This window comes from Sylvia atricapilla, chromosome 22, assembly GCF_009819655.1.
Source record: "Sylvia atricapilla isolate bSylAtr1 chromosome 22, bSylAtr1.pri, whole genome shotgun sequence".
NCBI classification, from domain to species: Eukaryota; Metazoa; Chordata; class Aves; order Passeriformes; family Sylviidae; genus Sylvia; species Sylvia atricapilla.
This window is the reverse complement of record NC_089161.1, coordinates 2798739-2826345: the sequence shown is the minus strand read 5'-3', so window position 1 is coordinate 2826345 and position 27607 is coordinate 2798739. Positions and strand designations below refer to the sequence as shown.

General features: G+C 45.0%; 1 protein-coding gene across 1 annotated transcript in view; it reads right to left on the bottom strand.

Annotated features, from left to right (window-relative positions):
- PRDM16 (PR/SET domain 16) overlaps positions 1–27607 on the bottom strand; it is a 289181-nt gene that overhangs the window by 163563 nt on the left and 98011 nt on the right. Inside the window, exon 2 of the mRNA XM_066334218.1 lies at positions 18462–18811. Coding sequence (XP_066190315.1) covers positions 18462–18811 — 350 coding nt within the window. The remainder of the gene's footprint in view (positions 1–18461; positions 18812–27607) is intronic.

Sequence of the window (27607 nt, the reverse complement as noted above, 5' to 3'; positions counted from 1 at the left end):
CCCCTGTGCGGGATCTCTCCCCACCAGCCTCTGGCCACTCCAACCCTGTCTCATTTTCCCAGAGTGAAAGATCCTGGGTCTGCTCTGTGTGAATATAAAAGGAGCACAGAAAAGTCTCACTGATGAGCACAGAATCTGCTCCCTGTCTCCCCTCTGCCCTGACCACCACCAGCTTTAATTCCTCACCCAAAGTGCACCACGAAAATCCTGCTCCTGGCTTAGGTTCAGGCAACCAGTGTGGGATTTCTGGGTGCAGAGGCAAAAGCAACACCCTGTCCCCCAACATCTGGCTGAGAACGAGGTCTCAGACTTTTCTCTGAGCAGACTCTTCCAGCCTTCCCCTTTCTCCCTCCTCTTTGCATCCAAGACAAGCGGCCCAGTGATCACCTGCAATGGCAGCCCCAGAGGGTGACCTGAGCCCTAGAGCTACTGCTGGAACAAATGAGAGAGCTTAACTAGAGCAAGACTGGCATAAAAAGGAAAGGGGAAAAAAGAGAGGAACAAAGATTCCGTCCAATTTGCTCTTTTGGGCATTGTAAAAACTGGCCTGTTTCCCAGTATATCACTCTGCCATTGAATAAGGTCAATTGCAGAGCAGTTCTTCAGTCATCCTGATGGGTTTTCATGAGAAAGTGAATGGAGTGCAAATTAGCCAAAGTCGTCACAAGCTTTTTTACTGTCACTCCAAGCCTGACAGTCCAAAGGAAAATGAGGATTAATAAATCTAACGAACTTTCTCCATTATCCAAGCCAGGTTAGGAAACTATTTATTGTCTCTCTTTTTCTGTGTTTCATCCATTTCGCCTACTGTGGTGAAGCATTTGGAGAAGAAAGGAACAACAGCCGCACGCACACACACGCTCACACACACCCCCAGAGCTCAGCCCCTCCAGAGCCCAGCACAGCCGTGGCCACAGCACAAAATAAAGGCACTGCCAGCAAGAAAATCAAGGGGTTTTTATAAATAACTCTGCCTCAGACTCACCGTGTATCGTTTTAGATGAATCCTCGTAATTGCTCGTTCCCGTTAATTAATATGTGCTCAGTGTGTTGAGCATAAATATTTTATGGGAGGAAGAAGGGCTGCTGGTAAAGCTTTAAAATTACCCTTTTTTTTGGAGGGTAGAAAATAAGTTTCAAGTGAAAGGATTAGTTTCAATGAAAGGAAAAGTTTTTTTGATAGTTATATCCATGTGTGAAGTGGATTGATTGCAGCTTCAGTAATATTTTTTTTTTCAGTTGCTACTGAATGGACACAAATCTTTCCTAATTTATAAAAAAAAAATTTGTATTTGAACAGCTTTTAAAACTTGCTTAACTTAGAGAACTGCTGAAGCATTCCCAGAGGACTGGAGCTCACACAGAAGGTCTCTAGGAACCATTTAGGCTCTTTGGGTTGGAAGTTTAAGTCTGTGTGTCTGTTTATGCAGGTATTTATGGATTTAAATCAGGATGATGAAAATCTGTCCAGCTTCACAGCTGGACAACACATTACCCATGTAACTCCTATACATTGGCATTCCTACATAATTTTCCTTCAACATTCCTAAAGTCTCTAAAAACTTCCCTGAACAAGTTGGTGCTGCCTGAAAATAGATGTTCGAGCTGTCAGGATTCTTGTTTTCAGCACCAATTAAAGCCATTTCCCGTTTGCAGTAAACCAGGTGGAGAAAAGGAGACAAAGGGATCAGTCCCTTGCTCCTGTCCTTGGGAATGAGCACTTGTTTCCAGGTTTCCACTGTAATTTCAGCTAAAAGAGATCAACTCACCCAATTTCTGAGGACTGGGAATACAGTAATGATGGGAGCAAGCAAAATGTACAATATACATAATTTGACAACTGGATCCTCATTTAACCCCCCCTGATATTGTGAATGAGGACAAAGCTGATGAGGGAACAGAGAACTGCTTAGACAAAACCAACTGTGGCTTTTTAAAACTAAAATGCTGAACTTCAATACTGGCTACAATCAAAAGTTATCCCATTTCTCCTCTTTCTTCCAGTAACCATGAAAAACTTAATTCAAATCATACTTCACGTTGGTGCTGACAATGAGTTATTCCTCTCCCAGCAAAATCTCCTAAACTTCCTTCAGTAATAACCAGGGAAAAGTTCAATTAGACAAAACACAAGGCTTCATTCTGCAAGCTACTCCAAAAAAACAAAAAAAGAAGCAGCTTTGATTTCTTCCATCTTTCTTCAACACAATAAAAAATCATAGCAAAAATATAATCATTAAATACCTGTTTGGTATTTAATCCTCGTGGCTGCAGAGGGTGACAAACCAGGGGAAAGCCAACTCCCAGAGTTTGTTTCAACTCTTTGTTTTCAGCTTTTTTCTGTGGAGACACTCACCAGAATAAATTCCACCTGAGGAAGTTCATTGCTCCTGTCTGAGTAACCGAAGAAAAATTGTTGGGCATTCAGAGCAATCTGGGCTTTGTTGAGATTTCCCTTCTCTTATTTTACAGTCACTTGTCATTCCATTTAATAAGAGAGAAAACTTTCCTGACCAGCTAAATTATGCCATTCAAGACGTTAAGGAAAACACACGTACCCTGAAGTAAAGGTAAAATTATGCTGCAATCATCAAATCAGCCTTCTCTTCTTTATCCCATCTGTATATTCTCCCTGGAAAAGCTGGAGCAGGGGCTCCACGAGCAGCACAGCCCTACCTGCCTGCCACTGCAATTGCTGGTATTTTAATCTCATCAAAGAATCTGAGTTTTCCTTCCCGCTGTTTTGACTTTGCTGTCTCTTAGCCCTGTCACATTCACTACTTTTGAATAAGTGCAGAACTTGCATTTACAGAATTTGCAATCTGCGAGATTGTTTAAGTGATTTATCAAATACTTTGATTGAACACTTATTGCTGCTCCAGTTCTGAATCTCATTTAAATTGACTGGCTTGACATAAGCCTTTTGGAGTGAACACAGAAACGAGTCCAGGCTCTGGCAGGTACAGCACAAAGGGGGAAAAGTTCCACCTCCAGTCCCAGCACTTCTGGAATTACACCCTGATAAAATCAGTGCTCTCTATTCCCTATTATGCATTTTATGTCAGAAAACCACGGTCAGATGGACTTCTTTCTTATTGGTGATGCAGCACAACAGCTCTGAAAGTTGGTTCAGAAAACACAGAGCACTCCCCAGGGTTCTAAACTAGAAAATTTGGATTTTCTCTCGGTGGAGATGAAGGGCCCAGACCTTTGGCAGGCTCTGCTCAGCCACAACCACATCGCTTAAATCCAAGTTAAAATCACTTTGCACTCACAGAAAACATTCAGAGCAGAGAAAGGCTCCAAGTTCTGAAACACCTAAAAAATTTGAAAAAATGGTGCTCTTTTTTTTTTTTTTTTTTGGTCATCAGATGGATGGCGCACCCCTGAGGGATGTTAAGCAAATTTAGGGGAAATAGATTTGAAGGTCTACACAGACAACATCCAAAGGGATGCAGCAAAACTCTTCCAAATTCAAAGTCAATGCACCCCAGACAGACACCACTGGAAGGCTCAAGACCTCCTGCTCCATGGAGGCATTTCAATTTAACTATTTGTGCATTAAATTCATGCAATTCCCTCTTTATTTTTTTTCCCCCCCCCTAGCTTTGTGTAGAACAAACACGGTCTCCAAGACCACGTGCTGCCTGCCCACCTCCCTTTCCATGGGAGAACCCCTCAGAAACAAAACTCAGCCGTGATGAAAGAGTGTAATAAATCAGAATTAACACCGAGGGGAGGGCCAGAGCCAGGGTGGATTCCCAGCACCTGAGATCCTGAGGTGAGCAGGTAGAGTCACTGGGAGTGACAAGCAAGCAGAAGGAATGGAGAGGATTTGTTTCAGCCCGTCAGAGATTAAATGAAATGCTCCTGCAGTCCCGAGGCTTTCTTGCTAAATCTGTTGTCATTCAGGCCCATGGCGTTTTCAGGGCTTCCTCCAAACTCCTGTGGGATAATGCACTCCCAAAAAGTAGGCTCTAGGTATGCACATTCTTAAAATCAACCACTCAACACGCATCCAAATAAAAGTGAGCTTTCCTCCCCATTTTCCCCAAGAAAGGAAGCTCAGAGCCCTTTTATGCATTGTGAATGGCCCACCTAATTTAGACTGAATTATACCCTAACCTTCATTTCCCCTTTACTTCTTTGCTCCATTCAGCAGTTTCTGACTTCAGCTAATTCACTAACAATCCCAGCTGGTCCTTCCCAGCTCCCAGTTCTTTAGCACATTGTCCAAGGAAACTATGTGCTCCCATCTACACTGGTATTCCACTCTCCAATTAACCTACTGCTGAGAGGCTTTACCCCTTTCCACCATCCATTCCTCTGCACAGACTTTTTTTTTTTTTTTTTTCTTTCTTTTTTAAACCTTTTACTTCTTGAATTAAAGTGCAGGAGATCCCTTCCAGGTGAGAAGGTGTTAAATTTATTTGCTGAAGGTTACTCAGGAAGACACGACCCAGGATGGGGGTAGAGAGCCCTGAAAGAAAAACCTGCTTGATCTCCAGCGCTTTTCAAAGCTGAGTGTTAAGGCACAGATGTTGAAGGTGGAAGTAAACAAATAACAAAAGAATTTCCACACTTGCTCTGCGACAGGCGTGTGCTTGTTCTGGGCACTGAACCCTGGCAGAGGAGGCAGCTCAGGCAGAGGTGTGGCTGGAGTTTGATCCACACACAGATGGCACTGCCGGAGACACGGGCAGGGATTTGTCTTCTCCTTCTTTCAAAAGAATCAGTGGAATTTTTTTATCGCACAGCTCTAACTCAGGTGGCAACAGAGGGAAGGGCTGTGAGCCTGGAGGGCTCCTTGCTGTGAGAGTTTTGCCATGTCTGCAAGAGAGAAGCTTTGGTCCATTAAACAGACCTGTTTCACTGATAATCTTATCCATAAATGCACATTTATAGATATAAAACTGTAGTTTTTGTCTGATCGGGAACAGACATGAGCCAAACCATTTGGGTGCCCGATCACATCACATTTGCACAAACAGAACAAGTCAGCCAGAAACTGTTCTGCCATTCTGGGATAAAGCCAAGGCTTCCACATCTTGGAGTCCCCTACCCAACAACATTTTACAGCCAGAATTCCCACAGCAAATGTTAATAAACCTCTCTGGATTCACACTAGAGCCTTGCCTGCCTTACAGTGAGGGGCTGCACATCACCCCTGCTGATAACAAGAGGTTTTTCCCCCCTCTTCACCCAAACTCCTATGGTTATCCCAAGAATTCCTTCCTCATGTACATTGAGACCACATTTTAGAAGACCTGAACTTTCATGTTTGCTTCCTGAAATCCATTGAATATTTCCCTCTCTCCCACCATGCCCAGTGCCTTCTGTCGGGGTAAACGGCCCAGATCTCATCACTGACATGATCCCAGATAAAACAAAGACAGGGGAAAACGTAATTACTGCCTATTAAACACCCACCTCCCCCAGTTCCTCCTTTTCTTGTACATTTGCTTAGAGGCAAGTGAGCATAACCACAGCCCCGTGCTCAGAAAGTGGGGCTGGGAATCAGGCAGTGAGAAAGTCAATATGGAGCAGCGTGTCCATTTGTTTTGATTTATCTCACTAACTTCAATTGACAGTTAATTCATCAGAGGAGGAAAATGCCAGTCTAGTGAAAACACAACTCGTGAAGGAGAGAGAACCGAGTGGAAAACACAGAGTGTGGATAATACAGGTAATAAATTAAAGGATACAGTATCGGTATTTTATCATTCCCATTCTGGATTTGCCATATCCCGACTCTTGCCAATTACAATTTATAGTGAGAAGTAAATTTACACTGATTTATTTCACACACACACACACATGCCCTTTACAAAATGGGGTGACTTTGGAAAACAGGAAAAGACGGGGAAAGGAGTCGCTTTGGCTCAAATTCCTAAATCTGAAATTTCCAGCAGCAACTTCAAACCCTTGTAACAAACCACAGGCGAGATGAGAATTTACCCTGAGGACATTGGCTTGGATCTAAAATCCACCAAAATACTGAAGAATTGAAAATGGGATTTGCACCAGTGACACCAGTGCAGGGGGTGGGGATGCACTGGGAGCCTCACCTCTCCCCGTGGGCTGCTCCTCCCAGGGCTGGGTGTCCCCCCTTCCCCTGGGAAATGCTCCAGGTATTCCCTGGTTTACCCCCTGACCCCACAGCTCCTCCCTTGGAGTTGTTTGTCATCACCCAGCAACACTTTATTTCTCCCTGCTCAGGGGATTTTTGCCTTCAATGCTCCTCTCTCCCAAAAGATGTTTTTTGGGTTGGTCTTTGCCTGACCTTTGGGCAAGATCAGTGACAATAAAAGCTGGAGGTGGGATTTGGGGAGGCTGTGAGAGCCTGGCCCAGTTCCTCTGTGGTCACCTCACGGCTCCCCAGTGCCCAGAGCCATCAGGGAAGAGACATGAGACAGAATATCCCTGCTGGGATGAATGTATGAATTTATTTAGTTCACACCATCCCCATCCTCTCTGAACCTCCTGATCTGCTGTGTTCTGGAATTCACCCTTCACTACGAAAAGAAGAACTTGCTTGTGTTTAATTTAAACACTTTTCCCAGTAGTTTCATCAAATGCTCCTGTACAAGGATCCTGTTTGTTCTTAGACAATTCCAGTTTGAATTTCAGCCTTGCATGGACACAACTTGGATTATTCCTCCTTGCACATTCCTAATTAAATGATCTCGTGTTTATTTGAATGGAAGTTAACCTGTGACCATTTTGGCCCATTCACTGAGTTTTGCAGGGCTAATGAACATTTTGGGCACCATCCCTGATGCTGAACTTCCATCTGGGAATTGCTGCTCCTCCACTCAGGAGCAAACCCCAATTTCTGCTCCAAAGAGCACAGACAGCTCAACAAGGAGCCGAAATTCTTGCTTTTTTTCTTTTTTTTCCTTAAATCACCTTCTGTACTTCTTAAACCCCAAGCACAGCTGCAGGAGACTAGAAGAAATTAAGCTTCTTTCTCTCCATTTCTCAGGAAACTGGACAAGAAACTGGACAAGAGCCAAAATTAATCTGTCCTGGTTGAAGCATCTGCATTTTGCCTCCATAACTCTCCAGAAAGGCACCATCTCCATCTCCCTGCCATGCTGCTGAAATTCATCGTGGAGCTGATAAAACCACTTAGGAATAGCAGAAGATCCTTCACTTCTGAAGGTGGGAGTACCCATAAATCAAGGTTTGGGGAAATGGTTCAATTGGTGTTTAAGAGATGAGCTGGCCTCACTTTTGGTTTCAGCACGAGTGAATTTGGTGCAAATTACCAACAGTTTTAAATTGTTAAGCTAAAAAAGGGATTAAACACAACCACAAAAAAAAAAAAAAAAAAAAAAAAAAAAAAAAAAAAAAAAAAAGATTGTATCAACTCTGAAAATCCTACACCTTCCCTATTACTGGCTAAGGGCTGCAAAGGCACAAATGCAGGGTAGGACACAGGAGAGAGAAAGCACTCACAGCCTGAAGTTTCACCCAATTAAATGAAATCAAATCAAATCACAAGTCTTGCAAACGTTCAGAGAAGTCTGGATACTTCTGTTACATTCACAAGGCACTGCACAGGGGGGGTTCTTGCTCAGAAAGGGAAATACCAATTATTGCAGTAGGATTTACTGGTATTTCTGGTCCCATAGGCCCAAATGTCAGGCTGGTCCAGTGAATGGAGTGAATGCCTTAAAATACCTAAGAATTATGTATACTGTTTAATTATATAGGTACATGATTTTATCCTACAGAGGTACAACCCCTTAAAATACCTTTAAACCTTCAGTTCATTCCAAAACACTGATCTTTTATCTGCACCCATTTCTGAACACCCTGTGGTTGATGCTCAGAATCACCTGGGAATGCAACACTCATTTCACCAGCTGGTGCTTTCCAGCAAAAGCTGAAACATTCCAGAATGTTCTGATACACCAAAAGTCCAAAATAAATGCTAGAAGTGCAAGCTCTGCTCGTTTTAGGTGGAGATGTTTCTGCCCCTTGGCTGGGACACAAGGCACCACCACAGCCCCAGCAAGAACCAAAATCCCTCTGGGACAGCACTGAATTCTCCCCCTGCAAAACCTCTTTAGCCACTCCAAAGAATGAAACACAGTGACCCAAGTTTGATGGATAATAAGGATTTCCCCTGCTCAGCTGAGCAGGCTGTGATTTAGCAGTGAAGTTTCCAAGTTGTTAAATAACCTTTTCCTTCATTACATAAAAGGTGAAGGAAGCTAAAAGGTGTAAGCAGGAAAACAGAATCTGGTGTTTTATGGTGTTTAGGGGTGGAATTACCCAGTCCCACTGAAGCTGCCTGTGTGGCACTGATGGGAAATTCACTTCAGCTACAGCTCACAACTCTCCCCTCCTTCAAGAGGCAAATATTTATTCCCCTCCTCACAGCAAATCCTTCAGACTATGGCTGTTGCCAGCTACAGGAGAATCACGGCTTTCCTGTTGGGATTTTGACACTTGTCAAGTTCAATTCAAAAAATTTCCCCTCTTGCAGCGTTAAAATCACGCTCACAAGGAAAAGTTTTGCTGCTCTGCTGCACCAAAACCCGTTAGACGTAACCCAGTTTTTAAAACTTGTTTTGAATCAATAAATTTGATTTAAATTTGCCTTGTTAACAGCTCTGAAGGAGCTGAGCCTGTCCCCCTCCCCTGCCCTGCTGGAGGACAGACACACAACCCTTGGGAAGGACTTGGGGACACTGCTCAGCCCTGCTGCTCCCTGCCTCCAGGACAGGAGGTTTATCCAGCTCCTCACATCCCTCTTCTTTTCCAAACATTTGGCTCTGGTGGCTCCCCCCCTTTCCCTTCCCTTCCCCTTGCTCCAAGTTGAAGGCAGTTCACCACTTACGGTCATTTACAGCTTACATCCCGGCAAATCCAGAAGGTGTCTGATGAAAAAGAAGGACTAGCCAAGCATCTTAATCCCCCTGTTCATTCATGCTCTCTGTAATGTTCTTTCAGGCCTCTGCTGAGAGACTAGGCTGAAATGAAGGCTGATAAATTAGTCTGGAGGGAAACAAGGCAGATTCTGCTTGTAAAAGGTCATTCCAACTTTGTTCTGGGTGAGGGTTTATCTTGACTGCAGCTGCGACAGACAATGGCCGGGGCCTAAACGGCAGAAATCCAAGCTCTGCTCACGAAATTACTGTGCTGATAAGGGAGAATGGGCTTCAGGGAGATCTAAATGGGAAAAGGGAGGTGGGGGACAAGGGTGAGACGTAGGTATTTTTTGAACAGGCTTGAGCAGGGATGGCACAATGAGATGTGCGATTAAAGCGGGGTGATACCAAAGGGAAGGAGCACTGAGCTGCCTGGTCAGAGCTGAAGGGAGGAAAGAATCTCCTGTGTGTGCTGAGGGAAAGGTCTCGGTGTTACACGGGCATGAAGGGACCAGACAGGTGAGAAAACACACCAAACACAGAGGTGCCTCTGGCAGGTCAGGGCTGCACTGCTCAGGGCTTGGGCATCGCTGCCAGGACATGCAGGGATTTATTTCCCCAAATAAACCCCAGCAAGGAGAGTGCAGGACTCTGGGTGAGAACACTCCCCAGTGGAAAACACTCATTTGCTTTAATAACTTTGTGCCTTTCTGAGCAAAAAGAGAGTTAATAATTGTGAGTTGTGATGAGCCACCCCCCAGCCTGATGGAGTCCCCTGAGACATTTTCCCCCTGTTTTCTTTGTGAACACATCCCACTGGATCCTGCACATCCCATCAGTGTGGGCACACCAAAGGGTCACTGCCCATTGTCACCTCTCTGGAACCTGATTCCAGCTCCACTCGGGCCTGGAGGCCCTCCAGCCTGGGATCCAGCACAGGATGGGCATGGAGCTGCTGGAGAGAGCCCAGAGGAGGCTCCAGGATGATCAGAGGGATGGAGCAGCTCTGCTGGGAGAGAGCTGGGATTGCCCAGCTTGGAGAACAGAAGGTGACCCGATTGTGGCCTTCCAGCACCCTGGAGGGAGCCAACAAAAAAGATGGAGAAAAACTATTTATAAAGGCCTGGAGTGCCAGGACAAAGGGGAATGGCTTCAAACTGACAGAGAGTAGGGTTAGATTAGAGATTAGGGAAAGAATTCCTCCCTTTGAGGGTGGGCAGGCCGGGGCACAGGGTGCCCAGAGAAGCTGTGGCTGTCCCTGGATCCCTGGAAGTGCCCAAGGCCAGGTTGGATGGGGCTTGGAGAACCCTGGGACAGTGGAAGGTGTCAGGGGTGGAATGAGATGGGCTTTAATGTCCCTTCCAACCCTTCCTAGAATTCCATGATTTTGTTGTCTGTTTGCTTTGAGGACAGAGGAGACCAGGAAATCAGGAGAGCTGCTCAACCCAGCCAAGGTGGAGTTTTTACAGGGATGCCCCACAAAGCAGCTGGTCCTCAGTGACCACTTGAGAAGGAGAGCCCATGACTGGGAATAACCCTTCCAAAGAAACCCCCACGCTCTGGAAATGCTCTTCCCATCCCAAGGGCCAATTCCCCACCTTGCCTGACCCCAGGCTCTCCTCCTGCAGCCGTGATTCTTCCATTCACATTTCTAAAAATGACTCAAACTCAGCTTCACAGCTTCCCTGGATGAGCAGCCCTTGTTTTGCCAAGCCGAGATCTCTCAGTACCAGGATGGCCCCATCCTGAACAGGTCCCAGCCCTTTGCTGGGATGGAACACAGAGAAAGAGGAATGATGAACACAGGGAAAGAGGAATGATGAACACAGGGAAAGAGGAATGATGAACACAGGGAAAGAGGAATGATGAACACACAGGAAGAGGAATGATGGACACACAGAAAGAGGAAAGAGTGAATAATTAAGAGCTGTGTCAGAACCAAGTCCACCCATGTCCCACTCCTTCGGAAAAAGCAATAGCCCCAACCCTTCATTTCCATCCCTAAATGCAACAAAACTCCCTGGCATTTCCAGAGCAACTGAAGTGCCAAAATGTGTGAAGTCCTAAACCCCAAACAAAGTTAGTCTTGCTACATTTACCAGCTCTCCAGGTCTGTGGTGCTGCTCTGTATTTGCCATGGGAAGAGGAGGACGGTGCCAAATTATGCAGAGAATGTGATTTTCCCATTCTTTAAAAGCAATTAACACAACATTTTACTCGGGAAAATTCGCTGTTGGTACTCCTTGCATTGAACAAATTTGAGGTAAAGAGATTAAATCTAGAACTTTCAGACTTTAGGATTGACCAGGAATTAACTGAAGGGTTTCATGACCCTCAGCACATCCCTGGACCTCATCCTGGTCCCACATGAACCTCTCTGAGCAGCGAGGAGCATGAGGCTGATTCCCAAAAAACCAACAGCCTCCTGAGAGCCTTGCACCAGCAGCCTGAAAACCCCAAGATGAGTTATTCTGCATCCCTCCCACCTTCCCAAACTGCCTCTAAGAGAGTGCCCAGAGCTCTGCCTCCTTCAGAGCCCATGTATATTTATGGTTTCCCTTATTGATCATTTCCTTTACAAAAGCCCACTGTGCTCCAGGCTCCAGCAGCTTTGCTGGGAGCAGACAAAACCCAGGTTGAGTCTCTCTGTAGGTTAAAATTCCAGAAGAAGAAGCAATGCCCTGACTTTCTGCAGGGCTTTTGACAGTGAGGAAAGCAATTTTTCAAACCACTGTGGTCACCACTGAGCTGTTCATGGGATTTTTTTTTTTTTTTCCTTTTCATTCCCCTTTTTGAACGTGTGGCTGATAAAATATTGCTTCAGGAGCTGGTATTCAGGGATGGCTCTCGAAGACGAAAGAAAAATATTTATTTCCTTTTTCTGCTTGTGAATCAGAATGTTCTATTTAAAGAAAGTGCCCTCTGCCGGATTGCTCATGAGTTATTACCCCTTATGGAAATAAAAGAGAAATATCAGGAGGTATTCTTAGTCATTCCCTTCCCCTGTCTCTTCTTTTTTTCCCTTAATTCCTTATATACCCATGTTTTAGCCAATGCCTAAGATAGAGCAACTTATCTTGGCATTCTTGGGCCTAAAAAAGGCTTTAGTCTCTTAACCCTGGCACTGAAGCATTTGGGGAAATGTCAAAAAACGGGACAAATTTCAGCCCTTTCACTCGGATGCCGTAAGGTGCATTTTCCACTTTTATCCAAATTATTAAATTAACCCCCCCCCAAAAGGTGGAGCTGTAGACAATGGGGTTTCTCCTGTGATTCCATCAGCTTCTTCCTCTCAATCCCCAGCCAGTCCATGTTCCTCCTGGGTTTAATTCCAATCATAGGAAATGGCCCAACAATTCCCAGCACCTGGATCTGACCTTCCCCTTCCTCGTGGTGGTCCCCTGACACCAGAACAAAGCCCAGATCCTGCAGGGAAAATAAAAATGTTGGTGCTCTCCCAGAGCTGCTCCCTGGGAAGGGGATGGAACTGAGCATGTACAAAGCTGAGCAATCTCCTCGGCCCAAAAATCTCATCTAAAAATTTAAATACTTACATTAGATTAAATTATTAAAATAAAAATTAAATCTCTTAAATATTTAGAGATCAGGAACTTGTTTTTCTTTCTAGAGTTTTTTTTTTTTTTTTAAACTTAAGCTCTTTTTGGTCCAAAGCAAAAGTTTCTCTGCAGTTTTTTATCATGTGTATGAAAATTCTCACTGAGGATGCTCTTAGCAAATATTGAGGGCAGTCCCAAGGAGCTCTGACATTCTGTTTTCTCCATGAACCCAGAGATTGTTTCATTTTCAGAGTGATTCCAGGTCAGGGAACTTGGGGAGTGAACCTTGGGAAAGGTTTGTTCTGCACCTTGGGAAGGAACACACAGAAAATTCCTCATCAAATTCCCTGCAGGAGCAGGGATGGGGCTTGGAAAAAAGCAATTCAGGAACTCCTTTTCCCTGAGGGAGAGAAGCTGCTGCAGGGACATTGTTGCTCAGGCAGAGGGAGAGGCAGAGGAGGTGGAAATGAATGAATCAGGGAAGGAAAAGGAGCAGGAAATGTCATCACATCCTCACAGGGCCCAGCTGAGAGCCCTTCAAGAGACAGGAGGAGCTTTGGGGATTTCTTTCCTCATTTAAAGGACTCACCCTCCTTTCAGCATCTCTGGCTTCAACTGGATCAGCTTTTAAAGGGAAATGAAGGAATTTCTGTATTATCTGAACTGGGAAACATCATAAAACCATCACAATTCAAGCCGTGCTTAGAGGCTTCTTCTTATTTAAATATTTTAGTATAAAATATTTTGATAGATTCTATTTATAGCATTAAAATATTTAATATTACATTAAAGTTATAAATTTTAAATTTTATTTTATTTTTGAGGACATTTTAATATATTTAAGACTCAAGGAAACAGAATTAATTCTCCTCCCAGCATTTAAGGCTGGTCATGTAAAGGAAATTTCCCTTGGCACTAAGAAGTATTTCTAAAAAGCAGAGAAAATAAAAAAAAAGATCCCCTGCTAAAAATTTAAAATTTTCAGGAGTAAGGAGGTTGGATTTCTGGGAGTCAGTGACACTTTAAAGTGTGTTCAAACCCAGCAGTTTTCCCTGGGCCAGACGTGGATCCAGAACTCTGTTGCATCCTCAGCTGCTGGCTCCTATTTTTTCTCCAGTTATTTGTCTTCCATGGGACAGGCTCTACCTTTCCCCCCACTCAAGTAGGAAATGAAAGCACTTATTTATTTTTCCTATGTAAAGGAGCAGCCCGGCTCTGACACTTCAGCTGAGAGAAGCCTTTGTGCTTCAGCAAATAACCTCTCTTAAAACATAAATGACAACATAAATGAAAATAGAAATGAAAACATAAATGAAAATAGAAATGAAAATATAAATGAAAATATAAATGAAAACATAAATGAAAATAGAAATGAAAAAAATAAATTAAACCAGAAATTAAGATAGAAATTTAAAAAGAAATTAAAAAAGAAATTAAAAAAGAAATTAATTAAAATAGAAATGAAAACAAACTGCCTTTATCAGTGGTGTTTAGCCTGTGAAGCAAACCAAAACCATGACTGCTCGCAGACCTCCTACAATCCAGGTGCTAAATTTCCCCCCAAGGACGAGATCCCCATTCTTCTCTCAATTAGGAAAATTAACAGCGCCGTGATAAATACCATTACTTATCCAAAGCGACCAAAATCATTATGTAATTATTTTATTTCCATTTTCCTCGGCTCCCAGAGGCCATAAAGCACAAACAGGCCGTGATTTATTCGGGGTGCTGGCAGGGCTGTGCTCCGTGTCAGCGGGCAGGGGGGCAGTGGGAGCAGGAGAAATGCAATCAGGTCACACAATAATCACAGGGCTTTTAGCTGGGGTGGTGTCTTTCAAGGCACACACACACAAAAAAAAAAAAGAAAAAAGAAAAATAAAAGGTGAAATGACACGATCAGCACAGCGGTGTCAGGGAATGAGGGAAAGCACCCAACAGGTCCTGCACTGAATCATCCCTGGGAGGGGCTGGGGGCCAGGATTGACACATCTGATTTATTTTTATGAGATGTGCGTGAATCACTCGCTGCCATCCCGTGTCCAAAGAGCCCTTTGAATGATAGGTGTGGTTTGATTCAAAAGAAAAATTTTGGAGACGTATCCCACAAAGCAAAGCAGGAGGCTGTGCTGCAGATAAGGCAGGACACGTGTTCAAACCATCCCTCCCGCCTGCCTCAAAGGAAAAACCCCTGTAAGAAAGATAATTATGCATCTTTTTTTCAAGGTACGGCAGTTAAAACACAGCGTTCTGCATTGCCACGGATGTTTTGGGCTCTAAATGAGTGGAGCTGGAAGTTTCAGCAGGTCACACCAGGTCTGGAGCGAGGAGTTCAGATGGGAACAGGGCTGGGCCTGCCTCCAAACACAAACTGAATTTCCTGAGGACTTTCAGGTAAAACTCACTGCTCTGTTTCATTTTCATTTTCACAAATCTGCCCTTACTGGAGTTGGAAAAGAGAAAGCTCATTCTGCAGTGGTAATCCTTGGGCAGAAGAGCAAGATCCATTCTCACATCAAAACCTTCATCAGCACATTTTCCAAACCCCAAAATGGCTTTTTTTTAAATTTTTTTTTAATTTTTTTTTTTTTTAATGCAGGAGTCAGAAGGAACAGACATTAATTATGAGGCACATCCTGTACGACCACAAAATCAGCGTTTTTCTAGCAAAACTGAGATGCTGCTGAGGAATGGGCACTTTGCAGCCAATTCCACTCCCAGTGAACTCCTAGTTTAGTCAAAACCTGGCAATGAATTTCCTGCAGGGAAGGGCAAAAACTTCTCGTGCCAAAGGCAGAAACATTGCTCAAATTAAGGAGCTGATGACTCCTAAAAACAAACAAAGACAAAGACCAGGTTTTCAGAGTTTGGGGAGTGAGGTGTGCACAAAAGTGGGATCATCAAGACTATGAACTACAGGAGATTAATTAAGAAATATGAAGAGAGAAGAGGTTGGGTGTGAAGAACAGGTATCATTCCTGAAGTAAATTCCTAACGTGAGAGGCAATTCACATGGAATATATTCAAATTGGCCGTAACAAGGAGTTGTGTTGAAGTCTCACACCAGCATTCAACCCACAAGCTGACAAAACTACAAATGACAAAACTACAAACGACAAAACTACAAAAATACAAATTCCAGAGAAATACCGACCCCAAAAAAACAATATTAAACTCCAGAAGGAACATTCCTTGTGGTCCTACAAATCTCAGATTATCACCACTGAAAGAAACAGCACATGGGAGCAAAAGCCAACAAACTACTGGTGACAAAAATCTCCTCCCCTTTCCCTCTTTTTCAGTCATTGCCCATTCTCTGCCTGTTCAATTTTACGAGCAGAGGATGCAAACACATCCCAGGCTAACATTTCCCACTTTGCCATCGGGTAGAGCTGCCTGGAACATCCCAAATCACCATTTCCCCATTTGCCATTGGATAGAGCTGCCTGGAACATCCCAAATCACCATTTCCCACTTTGCCACTGGGCAGAGCTGCCTGGAACATCCCAAATCACCATTTCTCACTTTGCCACTGGGTAGAGCTGCCTGGAACATCCCAAATCACCATTTCCCAATTTGCCACTGGGCAGAGCTGCCTGGGACATCTCCTCAGGGCCTTTCCAACCTTCCACCCCAAGGGAAGGGCTCAGTCCCCAACACCCAGCAGACAGAATTTATTCCATGAATTCCTGTCCAGCACATGGAGGGATTCATGGGCGTCGCTCCCCAGTGAAATTCTGAAGGCACTTTTTGAAAACAGACCCCTGAAATGTCCTTAAACCCTCTGGGAAATGGGAAAATCCAAGAGGTGTCTGCAAGGACAAGCAGAGAGTGTTGGGGCGGGTTTGAGGGCACCTGAGGGAGGACAAAGCCCTTCCTCTAAGGTGTGAAATGTCCCTGCCACAGCAGGGGACAAAGGGACGCCGCTGGAATGGGAGAAGTGCCCGCAGAGGGAAAGTTTGCTCAATTACACTACAAAAACAAACAGTATCACAAAGTCAACGGGAATTGATAAAGGCAGCTCCTATCAGGGCACGCAGAGCAGCGGGGATGTGAGGAACCTTTCTGAAAATCGTGAGTGTAAATGCCAGCTTTTATCAGAATTATGAAGCACGAGGACGATGTTTTGCCAAGGTCACAGAAAAAAAAAAGAGTTTGCACCATTCGACTTCTGCCAGCCAATGAAGATTGAATTTTGTTCCTAAAAATCAGCCTTAAAGCAAAATAACCAGCAAAAATACAAATTGAAACAACAAATGCCACCTATCGATAATTGGGTCAGAAAAAGAGGATTCATCTTTCACATTGCAGCCTACGAATAATTAATATGGCATATTCCTAGAGGAAAATTATCCTTATTTTCAGAGACATCTGGAAGTGATCAATACCTTCCTCAGGAATCTTGAGCTTCTCACACCTACAGCCCCCCTGACCCAGACCATGTATTGCCAGTAAAATAAAAGGGACTTTTTCCCCCAGAATCTCCACTTTTTGATCCTCATACAGTGCTACCAATCAAACGTTCTGCAATGATATTCACAACAGAACCCAACACCAAGAGGAATTTCTGAGGAATGTCATTGGAGGGGAGAGAGGGGATCAAAATTCAGCTGAATTTCCCTCTTTTCCCTGCACTAGGATAGAAGGAAAAGGAAACTCTTCACTCGGTCATTCAACCAAACCCTGATTTTAGCTCTTCAGTCAGACACTTCCTACTGCAGAGCAACAAAACACAACTGAGTTTCGTTCTTTAAAACAGGAGGTTTTTGTTGTTTCCTGCACTTCAGACACATTGAAAAAGTAAACAAAACAAAAACATCTGGACCTGCTTCTCTGGGCTGTGCTGGTTCTCACTGCTCACTGATTTTTGACTCCACAATCAAGAGTGCAAATATAATCAGAGACAATTTGAACTGTTAATGCTTCAGCCTGGCCTTTCTGACCTCTGTTTCTAAGAAAACAGGGTTCTGTCGCTGCACTGGTGCTTTCTCCTGGGAAAACCTCAGCTGCTTCCCACCCTGTAAAAACCCTCCAGGACTTTGTGAACCAGTTCACTCCAGTGGTAGCTGATGGAGAAAATGGGGCAAGTCACTGCTTCACCCAGGGAAAAAAATGAGGGAAAATTCACCTCCCACTTTTTGGGATAGGCCTCATCTATCCTACAGCAAAATCCTGCCAGGAAATCTCTTTGCCCCAATACCCCAGACTCAGCCTCTGTTCCTCAGCATGAGCCAGCAGCTCCCATGGCAGCAGGGGATGGAATGTTGGGATGGGAACTGGGGCTGGAGAGAAGGAATTATATATTGGATAATGGGCCCTGGGGTAGAACTGTGAGCACAGAACAGAAATCCCAGGATACGCTTCGCTGTTAATGAATATTTCAGGATAATTATGGATCTAGATATTCTCTAATCAAGAATCTAGGAGCGGAAGAGGTTAAGATGATTTCTGGGACAAGCCCAGAAAAGCAGGCAGAGAGACAAGATGGGAGCTGTGGGACAGAGCTTTTTCCTGCTGAGGGCTGGGTTTTATTCAGCTCTTGGGGGAAAAAAAAAAATGACTTTCACATTTCCCCATCTTTGCTGCAGCACAAGAACTCGAGAACATCGGGGCTGTTAATGGGTACATGCAATTTTTCCCTGCCCAGTTAATAATGCCTGCACTGCTGACACGGGCTGGGAGTCAAAGGTAACACCCCCAACCACCAAACATGAGGCGATTAATCCCATTCCCTCCACGCGACAACTCCCGAACACAATTTGGAAATGACAAGCACTTGATGAAGTGACCCGACATCATTCAAAAAACAGACTTCCAAAACAGTGCTCGAGCAGTTTCCGTGGCCCAAGAAGTGAACTTAAAAGGGATTTCTGCTGATTTTTGAATCCTTCAGGTAATGGGGGTGGGAAACACGGCATCAGCAAAGTCACCACCTCTGTCCCCAGGCCACCAGGCCTCAGTCCAGCTCCACAAACACTTGGCAGAGAAGACAAAGGAATGTGGTGCCCACATTCCACGCGCTTACCTCCCATCCAAAGTTTGTTTCCTTTAATGTGCTCCTCTGCACTGCCATATAGGGTCCAAATCTTTCCCCAACTTCAATCTTCTTTTTGGCCCAAATCCCTAGCCCTGCCCCTGGGACCGAAGATTCTCTGAGTTCAAAATCTGGTGGGATTGGAATGTCATCAGGAATGTAGACGGGAGCTTCATAGGGTGAGCCCTCCTTGGGAGTGAAGTCCTCACTGGTGGGGAAGGGTGACGGAGGTCCCACAGGGATGGGGGACATTATACTGTCCTCAGTTTCCTCCTCTGCGCTTTCGCCAGCAAGGAGATCGGGGTCGGTCTCGTACATATTATTTACAATCTCGCTGTCACCTAAAAGGGGAAACAGCAGAACAAAACACACTGAGATACTCACGTGAACATTGGTTAATCTCTCCCTGGGATAAAGTTTTGCTAAGCCGAGCTCACTTTGGTTTTTTAAATTCTTAAAATTTTTAATTTTTTTTTTTTTTTTTTTTAAGTTATATATTTTTTTACGCTTCTAAGGGGTAAAAACCTCCCTCAAGGAGCTGAGGAGGGGCTGAGGTAAGGACACTGGTAATCATGGGGTGCTGCAGAAGGGTACAGTGAGGCTCATTGCAGCTTGGTGTGTTCTATGGGATCAGGGGTCCTCTGCTGCCTGCACTTTTGGAAGGAGGGAAGAAAACACACAAGAGGTGGTTGAGGTTCTCTTTTAGCCACTTCTTGCTTTAACTGGCTCGGTGTATTTTGTAAAAGGGAAAAAAAAAACCAAACCCAAAAACATTTAAAAGCCAGAAATAAATTAGGGTCAAATCCGAGTTTGGCAGGAAGTGTTTGCCTGGTGTTGGGGGTTCCTGCTTGGGGTGTCCCACACCAGCAGCTGCAGCCCATGGCAGCCTCAGCCCTGCAGGTGTCACAGAGCATCACTGCTCACAGCACCGAGTCCTGGAGGGATTTAGGTTGGAAGGGACTTTAAAACCACCCAGTGTCATGGGCAGGGACACCTCACACTGTCCCAGGGTGCTCCAAGCCCCATCCAACCTGGCCTTGGACACTGCCTGGGATCCAGGAGCAGCCACAGGGCACCCTGTGCCAGGGCTGCCCACCCTCACAGGGAAGGATTCCTTGCTAATCTCTAATCCAGCCCTACTCTCTGTCAGTTTGACGCCAATTCCCCCTTGTCCTCGAGTGAAAACCCTGGACACACAAAGTTTGGGGATTTTTCCAAGGAGAATCGATTTCTAAGCAAGGCCATTCATGCAATGAAAACAGAGCTTTCTCAACCAAAAAGCAAAAAAAAAAAAAAAAAGGGGCTGTGGCGAGGGAGCAAAACATGAGAGAGAGGGGGGAAAGAAAAACACAATTTGTCACCCAGCAGAAGTAGCTGGGGTATTTTGGGAGCAGCTTTGCCCTGTCTCCACGGGCCAGGAGGCAGCGGGGCGTGCTCAGCAGCTCCCACCACGATAACAAACCCAACAACTGCCACTCTGTGGGCACAGCCAGGGCCTGAGCCCCGAGGTCACCCCACCAAAACGACACTTCCCACTGGCTCCCAGCTAGGAACCATCAGGGAAGAATAGCTGGAAAAGCACGGCTCGACTCGAGGTATTTATAATCCATCTCCCTGCTAACCTCAGAATGCACCTTCTGTCTGCAAGACACATCTCCCCCTCTATTTCTTTTTTTTTTTTTTTATGCCTAATAAAGATTTTTCCTGAGTTCATGCCTAAGAAACCCGGTGGCAGGCTCGACTAAAGAGGAGGATTTTGATTCCTCTGCCAACATTTTTTTTTGCTCCAGCTTTTGGAGGAGAACAGGGAGCTGCCTGCTGCAGTTGACATGGGTTTCCTCTGCTAGAAAGTGCAGCCCTCCCTACTCAAACATGCCACCAGAACCAAGCTTTCATGAACATGAGATACTCCATCATCCTGAAAATATTTGTGGTCGCAGTAAATGTTTTCTCGCCCAGTATTAGCAAGTCAAATTATTTTCTGCTCTATGATTAGCCTCTTTTGCACTTAAGGAACAGGAATTCCAACAGAGTTGAAGAGCAAAACTGGGTTTCTTGGAGCACGACCTGTGAAAATTTCCAGAGGATACAAGTAAAGTATAAAGGTACCTTACTACTGAACACTAATTTAACATTATTAAACTACTACTGAACATTAATTTAATTTCTTCTATGGGACAACCAGGGCAGTTCTGATTGAGTTTTAATTAACAGTGAAGCTGATCCTTCATCTGGCTGACCTTATATTTCAAGAGGAATCATCAAAAGATAGGTCAGTGTGTCTTTTCAGCTCTAAAATGACCAGGGACTGTCAACAGGCACGAAATGACAATGAAACAACAATTTCAGGGCACGAGAGGTCTGATTCCAGAGATTCCAGGTGGCATCTGTGGGAGCAGAATCCCATCTGGGCAGATGTGGGGACGTTGGGTTCCTCAGCACAACCCAGTGCTGGGATCAATAAATTGTACCCAGCTTTGATTAACAGCCAGGGGAAATCCGAGCTGTGCCCAAACCTGGCCCTTCTCCTGGGCACTGCCAGGTGGGTTTCACAGAAACCCAGAATCACTGAGGCTGGAAAAGACCTCCAGGATCATCAAGTCTGAGCTGTGACTGATCCGCACCTTGTCCCCAGCCCAGAGCACTGAGTGCCACCTCCAGGCTTTCCTTGGACACCTCCAGGGATGGGCACCTCAAACCTCCCTGGGCAGCCCCTGCTAAGGCCTGACCACCCTTTCCATGGAGAAATTCCTCCTGATGTCCAACCTGAGCCTCCCCTGGCCCAGCCTGAGGCCATTTCCTCTCCTCCTGTCCCTGTTCTCTGTGAGCAGACCCCAACTCCACCTGGCTGGACCCTCCTGGCAGGGAACTGTGAAGAAAAAAGGTCCCCCTTGAGCTTCCTTTACTCCAGGCTGATCCCACAGATGAGGAACTGATCTTCTCCACAGGTCGTGTTTATTCCAGGGACTTGAGGCCAATCTGACAGCTGGGGTTCAGTTTTCATTATTCCACAGAATTTTCTACATTGTCCCCACTGAACCACTCCTCACCTCTGGGGCTGCTCTCAGCTTTACCCCAGACATTCCACAACAGGGGAAGTTAAAAAAAAAATTAAAAAAAGGGGAATAATAATAAGCAGAGAAGATCTTGTTTTCCAAGAAAAATTCCCAACTCTCCTGAGCTCCACCCCAACCCAGCTGGAGGCCACGGAGAGCCGGACGTGGCCACTCCGTGGTGACAACGGTGACAACCACGCCGTGCCACATCTGCCCCTCTGCAGTGTCTGCCTGGGTGAAAAGCAGCACAGAAATACAACTTGACCTTATTGTTGTTGTCACGAAACTAAAATTAGTCCCTCAAAGCTCCCTTGGCAAAACGACTTGATAAAAAAAGGCTCATTGAAAGGTTGTTTCCACAGATAATCAGATATGGGCAGACGCTGAAAATCTGTGTGACACCAATGAGGGGCTGGCAACAATGAGAGGGATGGTTTAGTGGTGGTGAGAGGCCTCATGAATAATCTATTTAGCAGCTGTAATGAAAGCAAAAGCAAGGCTGATGTTAGAGGGGATGGTGGTAGGAGAAATAATGTGTTAGGGTTTGTTGTATTTGGGTTTTAATGTGGTTATTGTTGGGTTTATTCTTGTTATTGTCATAATTCCTGTTTTAATTATTGTTATTGCCGCTGTTGTTGTTGTGAGGTATCTAATTCTGCTGTGGAAATACCCAATTATCTGAAATGACTGAGCATTTTTAACACTCACAGATTGCAAAGAACTACTTCGACTTCTTCACTGGGAACATTTAAAGAACATCCCAAGAATTGATTTCTATTGGGCAGGCAGTGCCTGATCACCAGCACAATCTTGACTTTCGTCTACCTGGATAATTCAACATTTGTGTGAAACCAAGGTATTTTTATTTTCCAGGCAAGGAGGAGAATGACACTGAACTCACACTTTGCCTCAAAACCTGGAGCCTCAGGTCCAAAGGAAGAAAATACAAATATTCACAGAGAACTCTGACTTTGTAGCTAAGAATGGAACCACACAGGCACAGACCAAGAGGTGCTTTTTCCTTAGGGATTAACTGGGGGTTGGAAGGGGTTTTACATCATTATCTAAACTTTGTGGCTCATTCCTAGCTGTGAGTTTAAAATCACATGTGAGCATTAAAACCTCTGTGCTGTCTAGAGCTGCTTGTTAAGCGGTAATTATAATATATAATAATAATAATACTAATTATTATCATCAGGAAAATATTCATTAGGCCAGGGTTTCCCTGGGATTTGTTTCCATCTTCTACAGGAAGAGCAGTGGGGTGACCTCAAACATATTTTTCAGCCCAAAGAGGGACATCACCACCACCTTCACAGCTCCATGGGTGTCCTGAGGTCCCTGCACTGAGAGATTTTCCTTTAGAAACGTTCCCCAGGGAAGGAAACAGAAAAACTAAACCAAACAATTCCTGATCTGATGGCTGGTGAGGAAGGAGGCAGGTAATATCTGAGCACTTTGAGCAATATCTTGAGGGGCATTGAGCAACCTGCTCTAGTGGGAGCTGCTCAGGGCGGTGAGGCTGGAATTCAATCATTTTTAAGGTCACTCCAACCTAAGGATTCTCTGATTCCATAATATCTTATTCCACACCTCCAGTAAACAAAACCACCCACATTTCTAACTCTGGGGTGACAGGATTCTGTCTCCATTTCTGTGGACTCAGACCAAAAATAAAGACATTTTTGACCCCTCTGTAGCCCAGAGGAGCTGGATCAGATCATCAAAACACAGCCCTGCTCAGCCAAGAAGGAAATATTCCCATCCAGGATGTGCTTTTAACTACTGCCGACAGGGTTCATCCCCTCGGGGTGCTCTGCTGCTCATCTCACCTTGATTCAGGTGAATTCTGAGCAATGCCTGCCCTCCATCCTGCCTCAATCCATCGGGAATTGTGCAGGAGCCTGGCTGCCCATCCCTCTGTGCCCTGCACAGGAGCTGACAGCAGGCACAGCCCAGAGCTTGGCAGGCACGACCCTAAATCACAAAGGGCCTTGGAGAGCCCAAGCAGCACCCACCCCAAAGAGCACAGAATGATCCCAGTGGTCAGATTGCCACCTGATGGCCACAGCTGAAATACAATAGGAAATCCCAAATCCAGGCCCCTGCTCTGCTGAATCTGCCTGGCAGGACCAGCCCAAAAAAATCCAGATTTCCCTCCAGGTGGTGGGAACTGTTGGTGTCAGTCAGCTCTGGGTCCAGTCCTGGCATTCCTGAGCACTGGGAGTCTCTAAATCCTCTAAATCCCACATGAAATTAGAAGAAAGGAGAATTCTCCCTTAACTTTCACCCTCCTCATGGATACACAACTTCCTTCCCAGACTTTTCTCCCTGCTGGGTGCAAACCTGAACCTGCAGACAGGGAAGTGTCTGGATTCCCAGGGGGATCTCACTCCTGGGTGCCACAAACACCAGCCAGGTTTTTCTTTAGCCTTGTGTGACAAGAGAAAAGTGCCTTTGTGGGTTGGATTTTGCAGCACTCTCTCTGGAAGTTCGTGTGAAATATTTCTGCCAGAAATGATGCAAATTAGTGACAAAATTTTCATGAGAGGAATTATCTCTCTTCCATTACGGGTGGGGCTGAAGCATTAAATGCTTCAAGGTTGTACAAAAATGGCTTTTCCCTCATGCATGGACAATATTAATGAGAATCCTTAATGCCAGGAAAGGACAATAAACAATTGTTTAAGAATCTCAAGCTCACCACCCAATATCTTCATCCCATTCACTGCAAGAACCTTTCTCCTCCATCTCCATCCAAGCTGTTCTGGGATCTACAACATCTGCTGGTGGACACTGACCTAAAATCATCGAGCACCAAACCAGAGCCTGGCCACGAGGAACCCCTGGGATCAGCTCCTCAGACTACTCTGACAGCTTTCCCCATCACCTCTGGCTGATGCCAGAGAGAGAGGAAATTCTGCTTTAAATGACCATTGGGAAAGGTCTTTTTTTTCCTCTGTTGTTCACTCATGAAAACCCTTCATTTTCACAAATTTAACAGTTGAAAATTGACTTGGGCAATAAATATCCAGGCGGGGAAGTGGCCACGAGTGGGAAGTGGTTTTGCCCTCTTGCCACAGTGCCAAGGGAATGTCACAGGGGCTGTTTTTACCTTTGAGAAATAGTGCTGCTCACACAAACCTTTAATTTTTCACTCCATTGGGCACTTCTGCTGCAACTTGCAGTGGTTTTGCCAATTTTCTGAACGTATATAGAGATACCCAGCTTGGAATTCTGCTATTTTTCCCTTTGGATTCCTCCTGAACCATGGGCCTTTAACACCACATGACACTGACACACCAAGCACCTCAGATTATTTCTCAGTGGAATAATCCTTTCTCTTCCTTAGGTCATATCCAGAGCTTTTCACAGCTCCCTGACACCTCAGAACACCCAAAATGCTACGAGTGAAAGGAATTAGGGACAAGCAAAATGGCTGTGGGTGAGATCTGGTCTTCCCTGTTCCCTGTTCAGGCTGGAATGGTGACACAGCAGTGACAGGACGAGTCAGAAGGTCACCAGCTTTGTCCAGCTGAGAAGTTAAACTCCACTAAACAAGTGTGCATGGAAAATTCAGACCCTGCCAACCTCAAATCATTGGATACTCAGTCAGATGTGAGCTGATCCCACAACAAACCCACCAGCCCAGCTCCAGCAGACACACAAACTCCACTCTCGGCTTGTTTTCCTTGGAACACTAATTCTATTTCACTTCCACACTACCAAATACAGAATTCTGGGGATGCTCAAGAAGCAGGAAGATGCTGATGGGGCAAGCAGGATTCTGGAGGTGAGTGGTCAGGACCCATCCCTGAGGGACTCAGCTGCTCCAAACTCTGCTGCCAAGCTCCCTGTGCCCCAGTGACAGCCCCAAACACTCACATTTGCCCAGCTACACATGGACATTTGGATTTACAGCTGCCATTGAAATGAAATCTGAAGGAGCCACAAGTTTTAGCAGATCTCTGTGTAAGATTCCAGACAGGAACAAGCTCTGAACATTCCCAGCACAGAAACCTGCCCCAGGTACTGCTGAGTCCTGCTCTGCTGCCCAAATCCTTCCAGCTGGAGTTTAAGGACAAAATACACAAAGCTTCCCCAGGTCTGGCTGATGCAGAACTGCTGCAGAACACATTAAAAACCCAATTTACTGCTGAAGAATACCCAGACCTGCAGAGGCAGTGAGGGATGAGGGAGGAGGAGGAGGCAGAACGAGTGAAAAGGAAGGACTCCCATAAAAATTAAACCCTTGCAAACACAGCCCCTTCCCCGTGCTCACTCTGTATATTCATTTTTCAACTTTCACGTTTATGCCCTGCTTTGTCTTAGCTGGAACTGCACCTCTCGAAGCAGCTTCAAGTCCTTTTATTAAAAAGAAACAGAAAGCAGATCCGAGAGGAGCAGTGAGAGCAGATGAGAACCGAGGGGAGTTAATCGGGTGCATTTTTCAATAAACATTCTAAAAGCAATTGCTGCAGAACTTGGCTGTGAGTAGAACAGGTATTAAGGATTTCAAGTGCCTTTGGTTTTAAGCAAAAAAAAAATTAAGTGTTTTTTTTTATTAAGGGATTTCTGCTGGCAGAAATGAAGAATAAAGCTCGAAACAGTATTTCAGTGTGTTCCTTAATACCCATTTTCCTCTAGTAAAACCAGCAGGGAAAGTGTCCAAATTACTCTGCTCTAAATGCCAGTATTATATTTCCAGTAAAAGTCTGGTTCAACCAGGCATCAAAAATATTTCCACATAAGATCCTTTCAGAATCAAACTCTTCAGAGAACGTCGTTGTTGTTGTTGTGTGTTGTCCGTAACTTCGCTTCACCTGATCTCCCCAAATCCACAGTTTTGTTTTATATTTGAATTCAAGCTGACATTTTTACAATTTGTGCTATGCACGGATATTGATTTGATCCGTATTTGGATGCAGAAGATAAAGTTGGTTCTTTTAAGCAACAAAAAAAACCCCACCCCAAAACAACAAACCAAAACCAAAAAAGCTTTGCTATTAAAGGCACTGGAAAAAAATATCAGCCTTTGAGATTTCTGTCTCTGAACTATTTATGAGATAAAAGCTCCAGTGAAGTGTCACAAGATACGTACAGTGTATACGACCAGAGTGTTAACAAACATTTGGGGAGAATCTATAGAAATAACACAACAGAGGAAAAAAAAATCAGGGGAGGAGGAGAGGAAAGCCTGGAGAAAAACTCCTCTCGGTGCAGAAAACCCGTCATTGCTTTGCAGTGGTTTGCTTATTTTTGCTCCAAAATCCCACCCCCTCTACCCCCCAAATTTAAAAACCTATAGAAACGCCCCAACCCCGCTGGAAAAAAACTCAGCAAAGTGGAACTTTGGAGAAATTTCTCCCAGGGGACAAACGCTACCTAGTTAAAATAAATAAAGAACTGCGCTTGGGCCGGCTCTCCAAAAAACCAAGAGCCCGTGCTGGATATTTCTCTCGGCGCTGGATGTCAGGCCACGGAGCGAGAATAAAGCGTTTGTGAGCCTCCAAAAGGAGCCCTCGCCATTGGAATTCACGTCCCTGCCAAGAGCAGCCTTTGGGGCTGTTGTCACCGTCTCATTGTCATTCCGCTCACTGTGGCTTCCCCAGGGTCCCGAACAGGAGCCCTTGGCATTATTAACACGGCAGATTAATAGCAGAGGGGAGAGGCATTCTCACAAAACACAAGGCCAAATATTAATATTAATCGATAACAATTTCCAGTGGTTTGGGAGGCGAGGAAATGTTGCAGGAGGAGAGAAGAGGAGGGCAGGGAGGGGAAGGGAAAAGAAGGATGGTGCCCACAGAATAGGGGATGAAAAGGGGAGCAGTGAATCAATGCAGGGCACAGGACGGAGCCGTGAGGTGGGTGTCAAAAGCAGGGCTTTATTTTTTTTTTCACAGGCACACACAGGCGCACATTTTAATGCCACCAGATAAGTCGGATTTGCCTTGCCCCTTTTGCCAAAAATAAAAAGAAGAAATTCCGGGGAAGCTCGTTGGTTTTATATTGGGGAAGAAACAGCAGAGCTCTGCAAAAACCAGGGGGAAAATATCCTGCATCCTATTTTTGCCCTCC